This window comes from Aricia agestis, chromosome Z (assembly GCF_905147365.1).
Source record: "Aricia agestis chromosome Z, ilAriAges1.1, whole genome shotgun sequence".
Lineage (NCBI taxonomy): Eukaryota > Metazoa > Arthropoda > Insecta > Lepidoptera > Lycaenidae > Aricia > Aricia agestis.
In genome coordinates this window covers 40,359,784-40,381,114 of record NC_056428.1, presented here as the reverse complement: position 1 = coordinate 40,381,114, position 21,331 = coordinate 40,359,784, and the positions used below count along the sequence as shown (strand labels likewise).

The window sequence follows — 21,331 nt, the reverse complement described above, 5'->3', positions numbered from 1 at the left end:
TCTCTGAAGCCAAAGTATCCATAAGCAATAAACATCCCACGCATCTATCGCGAGAAAGTCGCAAAAAACGCTGACCTCAAACTTGAAGGTAAACAAAATATGAAACGATTTAAATTAAATGTTTTCAGCAAATGTATGACAGAAACATGAGTGAAAATAGTCGGGCTCAGGTCCTGGGAGGGGTGCGGGGTGTGGGGAGGGTATATAAGGCTTCGCCGGAGCCGCCCTGGCCCACTCCGTAGCTTTCCGCCCTGTGAACCGCCGCGCCCTCCGGTCTCGGGAAATTATACCCTCTCGATATAATGTTGCCAGCGAATTATTTAAAATGCGTCCGGCTTAAGTAAATTATGTCATTGTTCCTACACGTTCATTACATAAAAGTTTTGAAATGTAGAAACGAAAAATTTCTCCGTGCTGACTTCAGAGGTGAGTTTTGCTGTTTTTGTGAGTTTTTCTTTGTTTTGTCAATTTTATTTTTTTATATTGTTTAGTAAATTTTTAGCAGTCATGTGGCTGTTCAAAATTATAATATATTTATGTATTTACTTATAGGAGCAATATATTTATACTTTGCGTTAACGTTAGTGTTGTACCCACCTTTTTAAATTAAACATTTGCACTGCGAATGTTACAATGTTAATTATTGCTTATTAATAAAGCTGCGAATGTATATTTATTATTCAGAGCGATTTGCTACCAAATGCCTTACACTGATTATCACAAGAATCTACAAGTATAAAACAGAGTTTTTAATATTTGAGATAAAATTTAAAATAATAAACTCAAATAATTATTAAAACTATATTATGAGTTAAAATATTACTTGTAAGACGCTTTTCGCAAAAAAGTAAAATAATAATTAATATGTACATATTATATTTATAACAATTGGCAAATATTATATAAATTAATTTTTTTCTTAAGTGAAAATTTTTTCATTTAATTTTATTTTTTGTATCTAGTTTTAATCTTTTGAACGCATTATTGATGAAATTTTAGATTTTTATAAGGAACGAGAGAAGCTCGCAGTTATTTTTCATTGCGCGGGAATTGAAAACTTCTTTGACGTTAAGGCGTTCAATGTTTTCAATGACTGTGTTTGACAATATTGGAAAACAACTCATTATATGCAGATTTTTCATAACTACAAGGATCATTCGGCGCCAAATTAAAAACTGACGCAGCCATCTTGTATCATTTGACGGAGTCACAATAGATCCTCATGGGTCGCAGTGTCGTCAGGGCTATAGCGGCCTGCCTTCTTAAAAAAAAAACATTTGACGGACAAATTTTCCCCACTTACTCCTGTCAATGTCATCGAAACTGCATGTCACAGAAAACAGGACTAGAGTTTGCGTCAATTTAAGTGACAGCTCAGTGTCACAACACACTGCCTCCTGTTAATAATCGTATTCGTTTCGATTTTCAGCGCGTTTTACAACGCATTGCGCATGTGCAAAGTTGAAAATTATTGACAGTGTCATAAGCCAAAATCTGACAGAAGTTGATGATTATTTCTATTATTGCGCATGCGCGAAAGCTGCACATGTGCAGTTGAAAAATGAAACGAATACGACTCGACATGTTATCCAAACTGCATGCCACAGAAAACGGAGCTGTGTGTGTCACATACACATCCTCCTGTCAGTCATCCAGACTGCATGTCAATGAAAGCGGAACTAGCGATCACGTCAATTTGTGTGACAGCTAAGTGTCACATACACATCCTTCTGTCAATGTCATCCAGACTGCATGTCAATGAAAGCGGAACTAAAGAAGAAAGCGGAACTAGCGATCACGTCAATTTGTGTGACAGCTAAGTGTCACATACACGTCCTCCTGTCAATGTCATCCAGACTGCATGTCATAGAAAGCGGAACTAGAGATCGCGTCAATTTGAGTGACAGCTAAGTGTCATATACACGTCCTTCTGTCAATTTTATAGAAATGCCAAAAGATTCTTGTAGGACTGTAATACATATAAATGTGTAGATTTGTCTACGATAATTTAATTTTTAATTAGAAAATACTATTATTTTAGGCGTCTACAGCTTAAAAAACCAATAATGCGTTCTTAGGCCCGCTTGCGCCAGACTGGGTTAACACGCTTAACTCTGAGTTAAATTATACTTCGAATTTAAATTCACATCATGTCTTGCACCACCAAGAGTTAGAAGTTAACCTCGAGTTAATTTTTTAAATTTTTAACCCACCGATGTCGGAGGGTTAAATCAACTAACTCTGGGTTAGTAATATCAAAACTGAGATTTTTCGGTTATGACTTATGTACTTTGTTGTGTTTAGTAATAGGTACCGATTTTATTTTGTGTTTAACCATGATAAATGATCAGTGGTTGTTATCTGATGTTGATGAAGAAATTATTGAATACTCGGACTCGGACTCGTATTACAGAAGGATTGTAGAACGGACTGATCTGTTTAGGGTCCCGTATTTACTCACAAAGAGACAAAGATTTCCACCGAAGATTTCACCTAGAAAAAGAAACTGTTCTCTTTTTATTAAATAAAATTGAAAGTAATTGCAATATACAAATGAGCATAAAAAGTGATTCCCTACCAAAGTTTAATAATAATATCATTGGAATAGTGCGTCTTTAGTGAACTCCTTTAAAAATAGGTAGACTAGATAAACATTGGACACAAGTGTTTCTTCCCAATTTTTATCATTTTCCGCTTAATTTATTTGCACAAAATATCACAATTCACAACACAATGCGACATAGAACCACGTGTCATTTCAAATCTGACATAAGGAGATAGCCTTATTCAAAATACTGTGGAGCGAGAGAGAGCAGTACACTTAAATTATTCAGCATTCGCTCTATCATATTTGGCTAGATGTTAAAAGAATGAATGAACATGACATAAGCCCGGGTTAGTTGACTCTGGGATAAATTCTTCTGGTGCAATATGTAGTATGAGTTAAAAATTAAAAACGTTAACACTGAGTTATTAAGCCCTGGGTTATTTAATTAACTCAAAATTTTGGCGCAAGTGGGCCTTAGAATGTTAGTTGAATAAGTATTTTTTTTAACAGAGATTAATATAGTCAATACGCATATCTACATTATTTGTATTTGAAGACTAAGGGCTTGTTTCACCACTTACTGATAAGGCTATCCACCAATTAACTTGACAGATCAAGTATGGAGAATCTGTCAAAAAAGTTATGAATAGCCTATTAGGCATTTTATCAGAAAGTGGTGAGACAGGCCCTTAAAAGTCTAAAAACAAGACGTATCGATATTATATATTAGGTACTATGATAACATATCATTATTACAATGATGGTTAAAACATCACATGAAAAGTGTGAATAAATTACCCGTTTCCATTATCCAAATATCAGATAAACGCTTTTACACGAAAAAGCACTGAGCGCCTGAAAAGCACTTTGGATAATAATATTAGCATCTAACTGAAATAAATTTGTTAATGTAGGAAGTAATTATACTTTGCTTTTGTAATAGCCTTTCTCGAACTGTGTGATTATAACTAGGGGCTTGATTCACAATTCCTTGATGGACTCAGAATTGACAACTTCGATGCGCGACAGCCAATAAGCGCGTGCCTCATCTTATATTCACCAATAAGGGCGCAGGAAGTTTTCGTATCCGGGAATTGTGAATCAATGCGCTGGAAAGAATTAGAAAATAATTAATTGATATTTTGTCAGGCAAATTAACAGTCAGAAGCAGTCTATTTAATACTTGTAGACCACATTACGTAGAGGATCAGAGTCCACCCAAAAGAAAACTATGTACGTTTGTGTAAAGGGTGTATGGATGCATTATGTGTTATTTTTTTTTTACACGATCGGCAGTCAGACATTATTTTTCATAAAAAAAAAAACAAGAAAGAGAGAGAAAGTACTAATTTAAATATCACGATTAACATCTTATAATTGCGCCAAATAGCTATTTACTTAATGTTAATTAACGGAAAACTTAAATAAAGTTAATGTAACAGCTACTGTAAAAAGCTTTCTTACTTACTTTTCTCTCGATTTTCCTGCTTAATTACGAAAACTATTTTCACATTAAAAATTCCGTAGCGTTTAACGAAGGGAAGACAGAAGAGGGTTGACAAAGTGACTTTTATTGCTCTTTCCTTTTGTTGTGCCATTTTTAGGTGGGAACCCTAAAGGGTAATAACGGGACCCTAATTACTAAGACTTCGATATCTGTCTGCCTATCTGTTTATCCGTCCGTCCGACTGTCTGTGTGTAACTCAAGAACCGTGATAGCTAGACTTCTAAAATTTTCACATATTGTGTATTTCAGTACTTTAATTATATTAATTGTATTGCTTTAATAATAAATCGCAATGAAAAGTATTTAAGCTCCCATACAAAAAACAAAACTTTTCATTTATTTATTTAATATTCATTTTTACAACTATCCTTACAGACTTATTTATACTTATATCCAATTCGATAGCGTAGTAAATATAGTTTTGCCTTCTTCTGCTCTATAACGGTACGGAATCCTTCGTGTTCGAGTCCAACTCGCACTTGGCAGATTTTTTAACTTTAATAAATTCTAGCAATTTTTCGACACACGACACGACAATAAAAACTCACTGAAACTCTAACCATAATGTCAAAATGATTGAAATTTATATTATTTAAAACGATAGCTGCCGATCATGTAAACGAATTTAAAGTTAAGATCGCCTTGTAGCCCTAGCACGGCCATCAGTTATAGAAATGCGAAGGTATAGACAAACTGTGGACATAAACTAAAGGTGCCGTTCCGATCTTTACTGCGGCCAATCGCGACCGACAAAAATTCAATTAAAATGCCACTTTATGACAGACTATAGTATATATGTCATAGAGTAATAATTTATTTATAATTAATATTATTTGAATTTTTAGGACTATAGTCTGTCATAAAGTGGCATTTTATATGAATTTTTCGTAAAGAAAAAAGATCGGAACGCCACCTTAAGTTTATTTCCACGGTTTGTCTATACTTTCGCATTTCTGCTGGTGGCCGTGCTAGGGCTAATGATCAATGGTTACTGTCTCCTCTCTGTTTGGCCTTGGAATTGCGCTTTCATTTCTTTGTATGTGGATTATTTTCTAAAACTGAAAAACATATAATATGAAACTATTTAGTACAATATGGTAGGTGTCGCTAACCACGAGGCGAGTCATAAATAAACAAAAACAACACTTGATAATTATTATTTAGGTATGTTTGGCCATAATATTTCATCGGGACACCATGTCGGCGCAACTAGTCGCCGCTACCAATAATAATACTGTTGCCCGCGACTTCGTCCGCGTCAACGTCAACATTCCGTATTTTTTTTAAAATAAAAAGTATCCTATGTTACTTCTGATATTTCCATGATACGTCAAGTAGTTTTTGCGTGAAAGCGTAATAAACATCCACGCTTTCATATTTTTAATATTAATAAAGATAAGGATGCAGCAGCGAGACTAGATCCGAATCCCGATCAAGCTATTTAGCCGCTCCGGGCAAAGATCATTTTCGCCGCTCTTTACAACTGAAAACTATAATATAAGTCATGGGTTAGCTTTGTTGGGAGATAATTGGGAGGAATATTTAAGTAATATACATTTAAATATTTCCACTATGCCACCCGAAGTAGGTTGGAATTAAAAATTCTCTCACTTGTGTGGTGGATGGCTAATGGCTAGGTTGGGAGATAGGGACAAAGGTGCCGGTTGGCAGTGGGCGATATGAAGCGGCAGCAGACAACGTATCGTCGCAACACTACTGTTTCTATATTGTATTTCTATGAAAGTGCCGCTAGCTGCGCAGGGTATATATAAACCAGTAGTGTCGCGACGTCGTCTGCAGTTGCTACGTGTCGCTCGGTTCCAACTTGTACCTTAAGTCAATTTTGTCGCCTCTCATTATTGCCACTCTGGGCAAATGCCCGGCTCGCCCCCCCTTAGATCGGACCCTTGAGCTAGAGAGTTACTCACTAGTGTGCGTTTGGTTGGGCTCTATATATTTCTGTGCCGTGGTCAATAGTAGAGGATATCTCGGTGAAATATTGCCTATAATATAATATTGTAAAGATTTGTTGTTATACGTCTCGTCTCACGGTTACGTTCATAACTTGTCGTAAACTATCTACTGACTTCTACATGATATACTGTCTCATAAGAGGGCTTACAAAATTAATGTGCGATTCTTCCTATGTTTGTTAAGATAGATGCTGGCCTGAAATAAAGCACTCTTCATTCCGATCGATCGAAAATAAAGCGTTTCTATAATTTGCGATGGATCGCAATCGTAAATGGGTAACTGGGCACTGAGGTCTCACAGCTTAGAAATTCAAATCCAAACTAAGCCTGCCTCACATGCCCTAGCTGGATTCCTGAATTCTAAAATTAACCCTTTAAACATGAGTTATGCCCTGCGGTGGTGCCGAAATGACCATATTATATGAAGCTTTGTCATTACTAATTTATTGTAATAAAGCCTAGCCTTTTTTTACATATTTAGTTTTCATTCCAGTGGTTTAACATTTTTAAAATGTAAACCATAAAATACAAAATTATAGTCTGTATGAAAGTGGTTTACCGCCACTTTCACAGAGACTGACTTTTAAAATAATTTTCACTGGTGGAAAATTTTAATATCTACAGGCAATAAGCTTTTATTACCGTTAAACCGATGCATTTAAATGCGTTATTATAATTAAAATGGCCACAATTTTAATTGTTGCTACTTGTTCCATGTAGTAACTTATTTCAATATCAGATTAAATATATTTTTGCGAAAAAATGTCACCACTTCCGAGGCATTTTTACTTTATTTTCATATATTTATCATTATGTAGAACAAACAGGAAATCATAACAGATTTGAATAGCAAAAAAAAGTTTACAGTAAAAAATAATTTATTATAGATTCTGAGCAATATAGTAGCGTACTTATATTATAAATTATAATAATAACATCATTCTTTTAACGGACTTGTTGAATGAAAATGTTTTGCGAAAAGGGGTAAATTTTAACCACACATTGTGAGTTTATTCACACAACCCCTTTTATAATCATGGGTAAATTAGGGATCTGGGAAGACACTTGAGTTATTTCATATAATATGCATGACTTACCCTTAAGCCCTAAGGTTGGGTACTTTTGGCCAGCACCTACCTTACTGGTTTCGCATGAATATGTTAAGCAAGCATGTATAAAAAGCTGCTTATATTTAAGTATAATGTGTAACATATATACCATGTTGCTTTGTATAGTTATGTACATAAAATACACATTTACAACATACATAAAGACACTATAATTAAGCCTAGGAAGTAAATATAATATGTTTTAAAATAAGAATATATATATTTTTCTTTTTCCTTTATCAATAAGTACAAAGTCCTATGAATGACCGTGGGAGAGCCATGCTTCGCATGAATGGGCCGGCTCGACCGGAGAAATACCACGTCCTCACAGAAAACCGGCGTGAAACAGCGCTTGCGCTGTGTTTCGCTGAGTGAGTGAGTTTACCGGAGGCCCTATCCCCTACCCTATTCCCTTCCCTACCCTCCCTTATTCCGTTCCCTTTCCATCCCTACCTCCCCTATTACCCTATTCTCTCTTAAAAGGCCGGCAACGCACCTGCAGCTCTTCTGATGCTGCGAGTGTCTATGGGCGACGGAAGTTGCTTTCCATCAGGTGACCCGTTTGCTCGTTTGCCCCCTTATTTCATTAAAAAAAAAACTATTGCAAAAAAAAAGCAAATCAGTGACAATGAGAATATAAAATGAGAAAGGTTGCTACGCGTTTTGAATAATAATAATAAAGTTCGTTGTATGTTTTTATATCAGCCCAATTTCATTACTATGTACGCCTTTATAATAAATATGATATATTTTGTATTTATCTTCTGCATGGCGAAAAATATATTAATTTTGTTGCCTATATTTTCCCATGTTTTGTTTTCCTATATTTATACAAATATATTAAATATAATTACACCAACCAATACAAAACGTATTGTATGTATAGCATGTGGTGTTGTGTTTATGTATAGTTTTGAATTAATTGTCGTTATAATCTTAATATTGCTTGCAGGTGACATTAAAAATTCATGTTGTCTCATCGATAATGAGGAGGTTATTTTCATTAATGAGGTAAGTAAGTTAAAAAAATAACCAAATCCCAGAATTAAAAAATTACCAAAAAATCATTAATAGATATAGGTGTGTGGTTATTATAGATGTTATTATTTTTAATATAATATTATTTTTTGATAAATCTTACGTGAGGTTGGTTGGGGGGATGGGACTCCCCAGTCGAAACGAATCTCACGATATCTTATTTACTATTTTCTAATATCAGGGAGAGGGGAGGCCTTTGCCCAGCAGTGGGACACTGTAGGCTGATAATAATAATAATAATATAAGGGAGAAGGACAAAAAATCGCCATAAATGTCTCACATATTTTATGGACACCCACGATTTTAAGCGGCCTTAAAACAATAATATAGGTAGGTCAAAAAGACCAGTAGCGACCAGTGGAGGGTTACAGTGTAAAACTCGTAGTTTCAAACGACGTTCTTAGCAAACTTACTAATATTGTAAAAGCAAAAGTGTCTGTCTGTAGTCATTACTCTATATTGTCTGTCTGTCTGATACCTCATTATTTAACGGCTGAACCGATTTTGGTAAAATTTTTGGTATGAGGCTCTCAGACACTGGAAAAGACAAAATTTTGGCGCAACGGTTTTGCCGGCGTCATCTAGTATACTGGGTGTAGGGTATACACCACCATTTGAGGATAACGGTGGTTTTAAGGATAACGGTGTTAACCCTAACGACCTGTATAATGTAAACGAAATTAATTATTAGTTATCCATGAATAAATAATGAGGAGGTAATGTTTGCTATGCGTGCGTCGAGTTTAATTACTCCGATCAATATTCTGTTTTTATTTTAATTTTGTCATTTATGTTTCTTATTAGGTATTTAATATTGTGTTAATATTTTAAACATCCCTTGTGTCACTTCTCCTAAATTATTCTAAAGAAATGATGAGCCATACTCGGATACGAGTTTTAAAAAAAGCGGAGAATAAAACCTCATCTGACCCGAGTTGAACCCGGGTTCTTTAAATTTAAGACCGTGCTTTTTAGGGTTCCATTCCACCGCCGACCGCGGCGCACGGAGAGGCTACGCACGTGCGTCAAGCTTCGCTTTGTAAGAAAATACCATGACGTAAACTGTATTATGTTGACATTGTATAATTTTAAGTTACAGCATTGTAAATTTTATTTTATTTTAAAAGATTAATTTTTTTACCTCACTTTTTTTTGGTAAAAAAGTGGGCCCCGTGCGAGTTTTTTACGCCGGTTCTTCTCGCCGGGATAGTTCCCGAACCGGTGGTAGGCACCGTAGCTAATATTAACATTCTGAAAGTATTTTCTTAAAATCTACTCAGAAATAAAACATTTTTTATTTTTATTTTATTTTGTATAACACAACATACAAAGCCTAAACTCTAAAGTACTATCTCTTAGTTTTGTTATACCCTGTATAGATTGCCTATCTTTCATTGATGATAATGAAGAGCACTCAGACTAAATAGTAAACAGCTCGCTAAATGATCACGACGGAGTTTCATTATATCTAATTTTATTAATATTATACTCTTGCAAGTCACGCAGAAGTATGTTAAGCTGAAAACTTTTCAAATAGCCGTATTTAGTACGATTCGTATTTAGTAGTAGTTGCGCTCCATCCGCGTACATTATGAATTTCACGAAAACAGTAAGTACATTTTCTCGAAAAAAAAAACACACGTAGTGTACTCTATATCTGTGCAAAACAACATGATATTAAATTGCTTCAGAAGTTTGCGGGATAAGCCTTTTCAATATAATTAGGAAATGCAAATCTCGCGAGATTGCTCAAGCGTGATCCGAGCTTATGAAAATCAATCTCGCGTGATCTTGCCAATTTCGACATCTCGCGAGTTTAACTGTTTTGTGTGTTTTTTTTCCTTGATTAACAATATTCGAATAAATTTGAAAAAACAATCATAAAAATCTACACTAACATTATAAAGGTGAAGAGTTCGTATATTTGTGTGCCACGGGCGGAGCCGGGGCGGACCACTGAAATTTTAAATATACCTTTTTTTATTTTAAAAATACCTAGTAAGTGGGAAATATTTATTTTTGAGATGTTTAATATTGTCACATCGATCTTAAAGACGTTGATATAGGTGTGATTAAGGACAGATTTAGAGAATTTAAAAAAAAAATTGTTGATACTCAGACGTACTCGTACTTATGCTAAGCTCTCAAAATTTCAACTATATTGTGATAAAAATACGCGGTGCGTCGCCGACGTGAATTTTTACGATAATATTAGCAAACGCATCTTTAACAAGTAAGATTAATTTAATTATCGCTAATGGGCATTTAACCATTGATTATTTTGAACGAAATTATTATACTTATTATTATTTCTGACTTTGCTTTAAGTATACTTAGTAAGATGTTGCCCGCAATTATGTTATACAGACGTATTCGTTTATAACGCGAGAACCGTAAACTTTGTCTCAAAAAACCATGCGTCCTGGGCCCCCGGGCCTTAAAGTCTACATACCAAGTTAGCGATTTGAGAGAAAATAAATATAATAATAGTTTGTCTCGCTAGAATCGTATATTTTTCCAGAAATAACATTTTTGTATCTTTTCTCGTATCTCAAGTATCGGCATATAAAATATCGTAAGCGCATAGTCGTAACAGACTGACAATTTCGGGTTTTTATTATTACTAGCTGATCCGGCAAATGTTGTTTTGTCTAATAAATTATTTCGACGGTGGAAAGGCAAAAGTTACCAAGCGACACTAGGGGTCAAAATGAGTTATTTATATATTCGGAATCAGCGAATTTTTCTCTATCGATTGGTCTTAGTCTTGATTGGTTTCGGTTTGATTAAGATGTACATTCATGCCGAATTACAGCTTTGTAGGCCTTATAGTCTCAGAGAAAAACCGCAAACAGACAGATGGATAGACAGACGAACAGACAGACAGATGGGCAGACAGACGGACAGACCGAAACTATAAGGGTTCCTTGTTGGCTAGCCGTAAAAAAGAGAAAAACAAATTATTTTAAAACAAAACATTGTAACTAACTTCCTCGGCAAAAACAAAATTAATCCTTCAATTAGGGCCAAATTCTTTGCAAAAAACTTGAGTACGTGGTGTGCAAAAAAAAAAAATGGCGCCCGGCCTACCCTCTTTGTACAAATAATGTAATCCATATTTTATGTTTGTGTGAAAAATATTATAATATATGTTAAATTTTTTTATCTATCAAGCCATCATACTCGTAATATAGTATTTAGTCAGATGTGATATTCGTCTCACCACTGTAAACTTTGAAATCTATGTTTCTAACTATTTCGCAACAAATATATTAGTACATTATTATAGTCTCAATAACACAGAGCTATACAAACTGTTTATGTAAACAATTCTTTGAAATAACTTCAGATGTTATCATTAAACAGATAAGAGATAAAAGTAACAAAAACCGGTTTCGTATAATACACAAGCAAACTTCGTCCTTAGTGCAATACAAATAAAGTTCAAAATGGCCGCGGCCGGCAAAAAGCCGTTACAAATAGGTAATTTTTATCTTGAATGTTCTACTAAAACGATACTATTATATACTATTAATAGGATCTAAATCGTTTTGTACACGATAATATAAGCTTTTAACGTCAATTATTTACAAAAATATTAAACAAATCGCGTTCAAATCACATAAATAAAAACCAAATTTTCTAGCGTAAACTAGAAGTTATTACGATGTAAGTATTTCTTTCAAATGATTATCTAAAAGTATTTATAAATTATAATTAGTAAATTAAACTATTTTACTACTTACATTCGTTAAATCCATCAATAATATCAAATTACACAACATGGCAGAACACACACGAAAAATTCACGATTTTTAAATGACTGACAAATATTCGTCGAGCACAGATTGTATAATATTTTGCATTCAGAATATGGCAAATTTATCATAGATCATAACTAACCAAACTTCTTCTTACAAAAGTAGTCTCTAAGTCGACGAAATACGTAACTCAATCGAACGAAAGAGCGCGGCCACATCCGGCCGCTTGGGTGTGGACGGAATGGCTGCAGTATAATCTGTGGCGGCCGGATCCGGCCGCTTGGGGATTAAAAGGTCTTATGAATAAACTAAAAAGTGTTACATAATTCTTATTTTATAGTAGTGCCTTTTAGGGTTCCGTACCCAAAGGGTAAAAACCTATTACGAAAACTTCGATGTCTGTCTGTCTCCAGTCTGTATCTCAAGAACGGCTACAGCTAGACATCTGTAATTTTCACAGATAGTGTATTTCCGTTGCCGCTGTAATAACAAATTCAAAAAAAAAATTTTCCCATACAACAAACCTGATTTTTTGGCCTTAACATGTTCACAAAATATTCAGTTGTAATTATACTTTTATAATTAATAATAAAATTAAAATAAAATAAATAAATAATACCATACAAAAAAACCTATTTTAGCCTATTTTTGCTCTATAATGGTACGGAACCCTTCAAGTTGTGCACGAGTCAAACTCACACTTGGCCAATTTTTTCGATTGGCCTAAGCCTAAACTACACTATTGTACTAGTACAGATAATATTATATCTGTACTCAATCTTCATACATTTTAGAAGTCCGTAAGTAATTTACGGTTCATTGGAATACTGAATATTGTTTTTACCGAGGAACTCGGCTTCAATTATTTGTTTGAAAATTATGTATTCAAAGGCATATTTCAAATATTGTATACTTGATAGGTTTTTCTTCAACAGTTTAACTTCAGTTATTTTCGATCGCAGCATAACTATACTGAGCAAATTACCTCCCTGAGTCTAAAAAGAAAACTTTTGAGTTCTAGCTCAAATTTATTTGGCGGCAGGTAAATAATTACTTACACTAACAGAATTTTATTTGTCGTATAGTAAACATTGCTTGTTATAATAATGGAATATTATGAAATTTAGACCTCTTTGCTTGTTCAATTAAAAAATAAAATATCTACTTATCCCTTTTTCGAACCATTTGGAAAAAATATATACTTAGATATCTTTACTAGATTGAAAGATAAAACGTTTTTGTCGGTTGGTAACTTTTACCTGCTTCTAAATTTAGGTAAATTGTAACCAAACGCCACTTCTACGCTAAGTATACAGAAATACCACTTTTTTAATAAACCAATTAATAAAGGCGTTAAAATACTTTCAAAATGATGAATGTGCTATCAGAGAAGTTGATTCCTATGCAAATCGGGGACCTAAGTAGTTTGGTTGCGTTACGTCAAACCCAGCTGACAGATCACAATAATTAACATTGAATTGACATATTCGACCAAATAACATTGGTCTGTCAATTGCATAGGAATCAACTTCCTCGATGGTACATACAAAATTTCATTAAAATCGGTTGAGCCGTTTTGGAGGAGTTCGCACAAAATACTGTGACACGAGAATTTTATAATATAGTTTTACAAGATGGATAGAACACAAGTTGGTCTTGTTCCAGAAATTCGAATGGCCGCTGGCCTGTCCGCTCCGGTATGGGGAGACTCTCACTCTGGACCTGCTCATCCGGTGTCGTTGGGGTCCGCCGCTCATCATCGGTTCCTTCAGCATGTCCCTCGTGCCAGTGCTGCGAGATGGCCAAGTTTCTGTCACTGATACCATGCTGGGTGATCGCAACAGGCCCGTCCCAGTAAGTGCTTTTTTAAACTGTATTTTAACTGCCGTACTCAGAGACGAATATTAACCCATCAATCCCCAAGGGACAGCCGGCTGCCGCATAACAATTGAAAATCTATTGATGGATGGAGGTGTTAACTACTTAACTAAAATTTATTTTATTAAATTATGAAAATTAATTTAAGATTTCACATAATATATGCCCCATAATTGTTATGGAGATCGTCAGTCTTCCATATAATATTATCAGTAGGTACTTATAAAATGCCATACGCTGTTTTTTACTTCTGTCAGTTGTAAGTACAGACAGAGAGATATGCTTTTTACTCATTTTGAACGCTACTCCCATAATAATAAGGTCGAAATGTGTGTAACTAGTACATGTGTGTATGTATTTTGCATAGAATAAGGCAATTACTAAGGAAAATGAATTAGTATTCATACTCACGCTTACATTGAGTAAACATGTTCGCGTGGCTGAATAGGACTGATTTAAGTTAAATAGAGGCATGATTTTTATTTCTTTCAAAGCATTCTTTTATTTCGTGAGGGCAATAAAATTATGAAATGCACTCACACTTCATAAAAAGCGTGTTTTTGAACTAAAAACTGTACTTCATTATAGACACTTTAAACGCAACATACTTGATTTTGTGCTATTGTTTCAAATTCAATTGAAACTTGGAATTGGTTATAACATTGTTAGGAATTTAACGAGTAACATATTTTATGTTAAAGGTTGAAGTTGGCTATCCAACCAAACTGTTTTACTGCGTGGTGGAAATCAAAATTGATACCGCCATATTGTAGAGACAGCTGATGTTTTACTTACGCCTATCAGCTGCTAATCCATCTTAGTATCAACTTTAACCGCTGGTCTCAATTTGAACTCCAATGAATTCACACGAATTCGAAATCACCATTCACTGCTCTCTTAAGGCCGTCCCCCGAGCAAACGATCTTTGCCATACATTTGCCGCGTTAACGAGATCGCACCAAAACCCTATTTTTGTATTTGGTATGTTTAATATCCAAAATGCGTCGCCGTGTAACGAGAATTGGTGACAGCAGAGGTGCGTGGAATATCGATTTTATTTACAACTTTTCTCCCTTATCTAACTCCAAAATTGACGTAAAAAAATTTAAAACGGGGAATATGTAGTTTATGTTATTGTCGATCTATTGGCGTGTGTTTCAAATTAAAGTAATTTGTAAATACTAAGGAGATGCTGAATGTATGCTTGAATTTTAATAAATTGGCTTTACTTTGGTGAGTTTGGAAGCTTATATCACGAGTATAATAAACGAAAATAGAAAATTAAAAGCGAGGAAACGAATGTTAAGATACTGAAGATTATTGCTGTATTTTTGTTATAACTCTGTAGCTTTCAAATTATGAGTTTATAAGGCTCTAAATACGGTAAATTACGGATTCCCCGTAGGGAACGCCCTTAATAGGGACCAATCAGACAGAGAGCGTTCACGCGGATTCCACACCGCCATTTTTTCCATACAAACGTTGTCCCCTGTTTCCTCCCTGGATAATGCTAGTAGAGTTATAATTTTTTTCCTGAATATCTACGGCCACTAATACAATGTCCCTATGTTTTCTTTTTTTTCATAATTTAATTATTAAATAAGATATGAACGTTCAAAAACCCAAAAAAATGGCCAGATTTTCCACTGTGTTCAAACGTCCAGAAAATAGATTTGGATAGATTATACAAAAAAAGCAAAACATAGGAACACAGCTCAAGCTTTTTTTAATCTTTAATGAAAAAAGTACTTAAATCGGTTAAGTTTTGGAGGAGGAATCAGGGGACAACGAATCGTTGATTTTCTGGATTTTCTGCAGTTGTCTCTATCGCGTTCTGCGGTATAGGCTTGAGGTAAGGGAGACAGCTATAGATATTACACGTACTTTTTTTTCATTTCTCTAGCCGCTGTGGTATCCTCTTAAGCATTGAAGCGGCCAGTTTTGCGTTCTTTGTGTTATATTACGTTATGTATGGTCTGTATGTTACCTTCTCACGCTCAAACTACTTAACTGATTTTGGTATGGAGATACTTTGAGTACCGGGAAAGGACATAGTAAACTTTTCATCCCGTAAAAATGTACGATTCCCGCGCCATAAACGCATTTTGGCGCAACGGAGTTGCGGGTATCATCTTATATCAGAGTGATAAAGGATTTTGTATCCGTATAAGTAGCCGAAATACCAGGGGAACATACGGCTATAGGAGGGAAAACTGATCTCGTTGGGAACAACAAGTGCAATTAGTGGATGGTCACGTAACACACTCATTTCTACAACTATTGCTTTATATAAGTTCTTATTGCTATTCGTCTTCGACAGGGCTTTCCCAACTGTTTTCTACCAGAGTAGACAGAACGAAGTACTTTGTTAGCTCCTGACAATCATATAATATTATGTGATACAACTGAGCATTTTGAGAACATTTCAAGTGCCTACCTGTTGCCATTATTGATATCGAGCAAAAAATAGCAAAAGAATCACGTTTGTTGTATTTTTTTTTTTATGAGATAAGGGGGCAAACGAGCAAACGGGTCACCTGATGGAAAGCAACTTCCGTCGCCCATGGACACTCGCAGCATCAGAAGAGCTGCAGGTGCGTTGCCAGCCTTTTAAGAGGGAATAGGGAAGGGTAGGGGTGGGAAGGGAAGGGAATAGGGTAGGGTAGGGAATAGGGGATTGGGCCTCCGGTAAACTCACTCACCCGGCGAAACACAGCGCAAGCGCTGTTTCACGCCGGTTTTTTGTGAGAACGTGGTATTTCTCCGGTCAAGCCGGCCCATTCGTGCCGAAGCATGGCTCTCCCACGTATAAAGTTATATGGGTATTGGGTATATTATATTTAATTTATTTTGTTTTTTTTTTAGCATTCGTTGTTATAATATCGGCAACAGATATACACAATCTGTAAAAAATTCATAAGCCTAGCTATAGTGGTTTTTGATAATTATATGTGAGAACCGTCTGCTCTGTCCGTCTGTCTGTCTCCAGGCTGTCAGAAAAAAAAGTCTTAGTCACGTTTCTAGCATTTGAGTAGGCGCTACTGCATTTGATGGTTTTTATCACGGAGTCACGCTATCCATTAACATAATGTTTTTCATCACTTTCAAGTGGGTCCTGAGGAAACGGGAGAAAAGTTGTAAATAAAATCGATATTCCACGCGCCTCTGCTGTCAACATTTCTCGTTACACGGCGACGCATTTTGGATATTAAACATACCAAATACAAAACCGACAATACTTAAACCAATATCAGTGGTTTATATTGAGTACTTCTAAGAGATTTGCTCTAGTTTTTGGTGAGTAAAAATGCGCGGTTCCTGGTGCTGATTGTATTTTGTTCATTTGCGCGCTAAACAATCAAATAAGTTGCTACAAGAGGTGATAAAAGAATTCCGTGCGGTTCAATTCTCAAGCTTAGATTGTCACTTCGACCTTCGATCTCTGAATACTGTTTTAAAACAAAATAAGACGTTTAAGAAGACAGAATATTGAATATTCAAGGTAATAGAATCGGACACGTGCTTCTAAATTTTAATTTGAGAGTGGTAAAATTTTCGTCCGTTATTTACTCTGAAATTACGACCCAGTTAAGAGGCAATTTAATTCGAGGCAAATAAAATGACCGCAGGCGTGCACTTTACGCGCTGCTAATTCTTTTTCGTCTTCCCAATTATTATTTAAATATTAAATTACGACTACAAAAGGTTTTATACGGCTACTTTTTTGGGATGACGAATTTCATATTATTTTTTCTTAAATTTAAACTCAGGTTGTTCTAAAGCTAGACGCGAGAATAGAGTTTCGTTTTTTGCTACGAGTCTAAATAATACGTGATAGCTAGTCTTCGTCTGCAAAACTATAATAACTACTTAAATTTCCGATGGCCGCCCGCTGGTTTCGTGGCTCAGACTTGTAAGGATCGTTTACATTGTCCTTCATTTACACTATTTAAGAACGCCACATTGCTTCTTCTACAAGGAGCTGTTTTTTCTACAAAACATCTGTAACAATCACGTTTCTCGAGTTTTAATGAAAAAAGTTAAAAAATACAAGACTCTTTGATAAAATCTCGACGTTATTGAGTTTAATATAATTATGGAGGAACTTGCACGTGAAGTCTTTGAAGTCGCGTAATGTACTTACATAATGTAGGCAAATCAACATCAGCATTGACAACTGCATAAATAAAAATTCTTGCCCTTTCTTGTTTTAGAGATTAGCCGGAACAAACAGACAGACAGACAGATAGACAAAAATCGTAAAAAATGTTGTTTTGGTGTATGTAGCGTATATAGATTCATATGCATTTAGTAAAAAATGGTTCTTTCAATATTACAAACAGACACTCCAATTTTATTTATATGTAGTACTAGCTGTTACCCGCGACTTCGTCCGCGTCAACATACTACATAGTTACATAATAACAAAGATGTATAGTCTGCTAACAAATATGAAAAAAGTAAAATACATCCTCCTTCTTTTTGGCATTCGGTTAAAAAAGTAGCCTAAGTTACTCCTTACTGCATCAGCTATCTGCCAAAAAAAGTCCCGTCAAAATCGCTCCAGCCATTTCAGAGATTAGCTGGAACAAACAGACAGACATACAGACAGACAAAAATTGTAAAAAATGTTGTTTTGGTGTCTACACCGTATATACATTCATATGCATGTAGTACAAAACGGTTCTTTCAATATTACAAACAGACACTCCAATTTTATTTATATGTATACGGTTCTTTCAATATTACAAACAGACACTCCAATTTTATTTATATGTATAGATAGATAATATATTTAACTAACTGTATGAGAATGTTACGTTCCTACGTACGTAATATTTTCATTACTATTCGTGTAATGTACTACTTTAATAACGGTCGAGGCGGGGTACACTCAGGTATTTAATTTCATTATGAAACCTGTCCCTTAGTTTACGCGGTAATGATGTAAATAATGCTTTGCAATTTTCGTCATAACGTTCGATTATATTATTATTTTGAGGAAGGATGTATTCGAAATTCCAATTTTATATCAATATAATTAACTAGATGACTCCGTTGCTCCAAAATTCGTTTATCGCGCGGGAACCGTGCTTTTTGTCTGCATAAAAAGTATCCTATGTCCATTCCCGGGATTTAAAGTATACATACAGAAGTTCAGCAAAATTGGTTCAGTGGTTTGGGTGTGATGAGGTAGACAAACAGACGGACAAACAGAGACACTTTCGCATTTATAAAATTTGTTTGAATTGCAACAGTATCTCTTTGTTCATATTTTTGGCTCTATTCTAATCTGTATAATTTTTGTCTATTTCGTAACCCATCAATCCCCAAGCGGCAGCCGATTAGGGATGGATAGGGAAGGGAATAGGAGAGGGTAGGGAAGGGAATAGGGTAGGGGATTGGGCCTCCGGTAAACTCACTCACTCGGCGTGAAACAGCGCAAGCGCTGTTTCACGCCGGTTTTCTGTGAGAACGTGGTATTTCTCCGGTCGAGCCAGCCCATTCGTGCCGAAGCATGGCTTACCCACGTAAGAATGTAGGAAGCTCTAGACCCGGAAAAAGGTACGGTTCCCAAACAAATTAAAGCGCAACGCGATTGCGGACAAGTTGTAGTAGTTTTTATTTAATAAAATATATTACACAGTATAACTTGTTTTCATACAAAAAAAGTATATAATAATAATATTATTATATTCGTATTTTGTATGAAAACAATATAATATTATATTTCATATCTAAATGCATAATATAACCTAAAAACTTGTGAATATTATAGCGGCGTAGCTCTTGCTACGGCAGGCGTAGCTTCGTAGTGGCGCGTAGTACTTTCGTAGCGACGTGTCTACGAAACTTCTGTATTAGCTTACGCCTTACAGCTGCACTCAGAGTAGAACATTATTTACTTAAAATATTATATTGTATAGTAATTAATTTAACCCTAGGATGGTAACATAATTTACACGACCGCGCATAGCAACAGGGGTGCCAGGTCACCCCAGTCGTTATGAATAAAGAAAAAAACTTTTTTTTCATGAAAACTAAAACTTTTTAATATAAAAACAAAATAAAGCAACACTTTTCTTTAGATCAAACTGTAACTACACGAAATAAATCTTGAAATTACTTAGTTTTTCTTAATAAAACACAATTAATACAAATTTTCAAGCGCCGTTCAGTTCACGCAGGTCTTTTAGATTTGGAACAAAAAATATTTACTTTTTTGTAATTTTTTTCGAGGACACAATGTACATCGAGCAAGCTTTGGTAATTTGGCGGGGGGTTCGCTTGCTAGAACCTCTTCGGGAATGTTTAGAATGGACCCTATATTTCTCGACAGTAGTCAAGGTAAATTCGACTCTAAACGCGTCGTTTCATGTGCGGCTCGGCTAGCTGTATTGCTAGTTTTTTTAGGAGATTGCTTCTAAATTTGTTGCTGGCGTGTTTGGATGTTTTACTTCTAGATAGTGCATCATATAATTAGAATCGGAAACAATATCACCTTGGTCAAAATGCACGCAGACGTAATATTCATTTTCAGAAGGTTGCTCGGCCTATAATGGCTCTGTTTCACTCTCATCATCTTCAACAATAGTAATTAAGTACCACTCAAGCTCTTCATCATTACAAAATGTCATTATGAACTGAAAATAATGTATAAATAAAATACGTGAACAAAAAAAATACCTACGTAAATAGTAACAGGGGTGTCGCATCACCCCACACATACCTGCAGAACGAAATTGACACGTGCTGCTCCCACCACGCAACGGCTACTGATGAATTACAGTAAAACAAAAGAATACACAAAATGCTAGACCAAGATAGCCAATAATTTTCGAGAAATCGGCGCGTGATTGCTTGCGTGGGGTGTTGGGGCACCCCTGTTACCATCCTAGGGTTAATCGAAAGTTAATCATAATCAAATGACTCTAAGTGCGGCAATAAGGGCGCTATTCCTGTCATACTGGCTGTCGCCCGGGCGCGGATCTGGTCCGCATGCGGGTGACAGGCAAACATCTGTGAAATTAAAGGAATATGCAGGCAACTAGAATGAGGACGAAATCGGGCGGTAAACGGCGGAAAACGAGCGGGCGGTAACACGCATGACAAGAAAAGCTTTATAACCTGATGTTGAGCGCAGTTTTGTTCGCAGAAATCACATAACCCCATGAGAACCGAACGTTTTGACGCGACAAAAACTATTCTATTTCCCTTCCTGGAACTAAAATATTTCCAGGAAGGGAAATATTATCATGATCAGTTCAATTAAAGTATGATGAACAATTCTATTCCATAACGAATATTATCATGATCAGTTCAGTTAAAGTATGATGAACAATTCTATTCCATAACGAATATTATCATGATCAGTTCAGTTAAAGTATGATGAACAATTCTATTCCATAACGAATATTATCATGATCAGTTCAATTAAAGTATGATGAACAATTCTATTCCATAACGAATATTATGATGATCAGTTCAGTTAAAGTATGATATTTGAACACTCAATT

At 35.3% G+C, this 21,331-nt stretch overlaps 1 protein-coding gene across 1 annotated transcript in view; it reads left to right on the top strand.

Moving 5' to 3' along the window:
• Positions 1–261: 261 nt before the first annotated feature.
• The window catches only part of LOC121738416 (otoferlin), an 86,334-nt gene continuing 65,264 nt past the window's right edge, over positions 262–21,331 (top strand). The window contains exons 1-3 of the mRNA XM_042130447.1: positions 262–426; positions 8,090–8,148; positions 13,602–13,790. Coding sequence (XP_041986381.1) covers positions 348–426; positions 8,090–8,148; positions 13,602–13,790 — 327 coding nt within the window. The 5' untranslated portion in view covers positions 262–347. The remainder of the gene's footprint in view (positions 427–8,089; positions 8,149–13,601; positions 13,791–21,331) is intronic.